Source organism: Archocentrus centrarchus (assembly GCF_007364275.1).
Source record: "Archocentrus centrarchus isolate MPI-CPG fArcCen1 chromosome 18 unlocalized genomic scaffold, fArcCen1 scaffold_23_ctg1, whole genome shotgun sequence".
In the NCBI taxonomy this organism is placed as follows: Eukaryota; Metazoa; Chordata; class Actinopteri; order Cichliformes; family Cichlidae; genus Archocentrus; species Archocentrus centrarchus.
This window is the reverse complement of record NW_022060145.1, coordinates 989709-992879: the sequence shown is the minus strand read 5'-3', so window position 1 is coordinate 992879 and position 3171 is coordinate 989709. Positions and strand designations below refer to the sequence as shown.

The following is a 3171-nucleotide window of genomic DNA, read 5'->3' as shown; positions in this document are numbered from 1 at the left end:
ACAGAGTCAACCAGGAGCTGCTTTGTTTTATAGCTCTCTTCTTGCCTTTTACACTTTAGCTTGTGGAATCGAATTTCGCAGACTGCCTTTAAGCCTAACCAGAGTAAGAGCACGACGGACAGTGTGGTTAATGCAACAGTCATTGCTGCAGCATGATGTTGTGGTGTATTTAGTTACCTTCTTGTGAAAAGTTTGTCACTTTTTATTTTGATAATGTGAGATAAGAGAACACGTGTCAGTGATTTATGTGTAAGCTACACTTTTGCTTTGATTTTCCATGAGTGGTGATAAAATTAATAACTGAGTAAACATGGTGGATACACAGGCACAGCCTGCACATCAAATCCAGTTCTCTAAAGCAGCCGTTCCCAAATTTCAGAATGTTGCAGCCCAGATTGAAATGTGAAAAATCTCCTGCAGCCTTCTCAGACCTTTAATCACATCTCTGATCCTCATACAAGCAGAAAATTAAGATTTCTGTTTTCTGATCGAGTCCATAAACTTAGTAAAGTGTAAACTAAGGTCATTAAGAGCAATTTTTCCATAGACTATGATTGGAGGCATGACTTACTAAGCATATGATGGTAACCTGTCTGCAATTTTGTACATTTGACAATGCAGTTGAAGAAGGTCTCAGTCACACAGGCTGATCCACAACCTTCTGGCAAAAATAAACAAGTAAAAGTGTGTGTGTGTGTGTGTGTGTGTGTGTGTGTGTGTGTGTGTGTGTGTGTGTGTGTGTGTGTGTGCATACCCCTCCCATAGGTGGTATGTCTAAATTTTTGCTCTGAACACCACAGTATAGTACTCCATATGAAAAACAAAACACTGTTGTTGGCTATTTTTAGTGTTTTTGAGGCGATTACATTTTGTGACTTCTGAGTTTTTAGAATTGGGGGGGGGGCTGTAGAAATTGGTTGTGCTGCATATTGGTGTGATGCTTTGAGCTGTATCTCTGGGCTAAACCACAACTTCATTTCCTCTCAGTCTAACCAAGTGGAAAGTTCTGTCAGAGGCATTTTCAGCACCTTTGAAACCACAGCCCCCCCCTCCCTCTTTCGCACCGATGACACCAGGTTTTCATGTGTTTGTTTTTTTTTTTTTTTCATTTTTGATCTTGATAAGTGTAACACCACACCACCTTTGATTCAGAAGTCCATTCCTGTGACTGAAGAGCAGCTCTTGTCTTTATCTTCATCATCATCATCAACTCCTGAGGAGTATTAGATCATTATGAAGACCGCTCACATCCTTTTGCTCTGCATCCTGGGAGCTGCTTTGCTGTCTACTGTTGACTGCAGCAACAGTGAGATTACCTTAAATTCCATCATTAAACAGAGGTGTTACTTTTTGAGAGAGTCTAATGATACATTGTTAATGATCTTTCCTCAGGTGGAAATGGTCCAGACAACTGCTGCTTTGTGTTCTATCCAAGAAGAATTAACAAAAACCTCATCAGATCATATAACCTGACTGATCATCGGTGTGCAAAGGCTGCAGTCATGTAAGTGTCAAAACTGTTTTTTTCTTTTTTTTTCCTTGCCAAAATGTTTAATTCAATGGCTGAAATGAGTATATTAAAAAATATTCAGTATTACATTATAACTGGACAGCTCTTGGACATTTAAGCATTTTTTATGTTTATTATGACATTCAGAAAAATACTCCAAATCTCATAATTTTACTTTTTTTGTATATTTTATTTTAGATATTGCTGTTTTGGTTAATCATACTTTTTTAATTAAAAAAAAAAATGAACAGATTGCTAGTTATGATAATGACAGCAGCATTTCCACCTTTTTGTTTCAGCTTGGTTACCAAAAATTCTCGTCAAATCTGTGCGGATCCGTCTCTGTCCTGGGTCGAGAACATCATGAAAACTGTGGACGAGAGCACTTTTTAAAGCAGCAGCCTGCTCATCCTTACATCTTGTTCCTCATTATCATATAAAATGCATGCAACTGATTTTTGTGATAAGTGCAACTCTGTTACAACTGCTTCAAAGTTTAGCTTTCGAGTGAGCCTGAAATAATCCACAGTCATGCCCTTTGATTTTGTAATGTCTCTCTGATGCTTTGTATTGTGTATTTTATCCTCAGAATAAACATCACACAAATACAGCAAAGAGTGTGAAAACTTTGTTTCATCTCTTAATTCCTTCTAAGCTAGAAGACAGTCGAGTCAGTCAGTCTAAATTAATAACACATTTTATGGTTGTTCTGAAGTGCATTGAATACAGGACATTTCTCTAAAGTACAATTAATTTAAACACAGTTTATCTGAATGGATTATACCACATTTGTACACATTACTTTAAAAGAAGATCTGCCAAACTAAGAAATAAAACTATAGCAACAAATGTTCAGCTCACCTTCTGAGCTCTGACTAAAAGAGTTAGAATTGGAATTGCATTTGGAATTAAAAATAATCAATTCTATAATAATTTTCTGGTCAGGCCTTTCTCCAGGTGAACTCATTAGGACACTTGATAGATAGATGACCCATCCCTTTTTTCACAACTCACGTGATTATGTACATCAAATAGTGGGTCAACAACCACTTCTGGGGGACGACCCCCATTAGGGTTTAAATACCTGGGTCACTCCACCAGTTGTAACCCCAGTATTTGGGCTGTAGGAGGAAACCCACACAGATGCGGGGAGAACATGCAAACTCCACACAAAGAGGCCCGGGCCAAGGTGGAATCAAACTCAGACCTTCTAGATGCCATTTTAGCCGTGAGGCAGTAGTGCTAAGCACCATGGCACCGTGCTGCCCTGTTTCTGGGGTTAGGTTATTTGATCCCCTAAATTGCCCATTGGTGTGAATGTGAGTGTGAATGGTTGTCTGTCTCTCTGTGTTGGCCCTGCGACAGGCTGGCGACCTGTACAGGGTGTACCCTGCCTCTCGCCCTATGTCAGCTGGGATAGACTCCTGCTATACAGTTGTTTAGGCATGCTTTTTAAAATTTTTTTTGGTTTGCATGTGTCCAGTTTCCTCATTTTTTTTAACAACACCCTGCACACCACAACAAGATATACCACGTTTTGTCTCATACATTCTTTGGGAATCAGCAGTTATAAAATACAATTTGTTATTACGACAAAGTGCCTAAAGATATCATTTAAAAATGTTTTTTTGATAAGTTGTCTATTGTATATAGACACAATG

At 38.6% G+C, this 3171-nt stretch overlaps 1 protein-coding gene across 1 annotated transcript; it reads left to right on the top strand.

The window, feature by feature from the left end:
- The first annotated feature begins 1138 nt into the window (after nucleotides 1-1138).
- LOC115775207 (C-C motif chemokine 3-like) lies at nucleotides 1139-2100 on the top strand. Its single transcript, XM_030722761.1, has 3 exons — nucleotides 1139-1306; nucleotides 1393-1504; nucleotides 1810-2100. Exons 1-3 carry the CDS (start codon nucleotides 1234-1236, stop codon nucleotides 1901-1903), a joined length of 279 nt encoding a protein of 92 aa, XP_030578621.1. The 5' UTR covers nucleotides 1139-1233; the 3' UTR covers nucleotides 1904-2100.
- Nucleotides 2101-3171: the final 1071 nt, after the last annotated feature.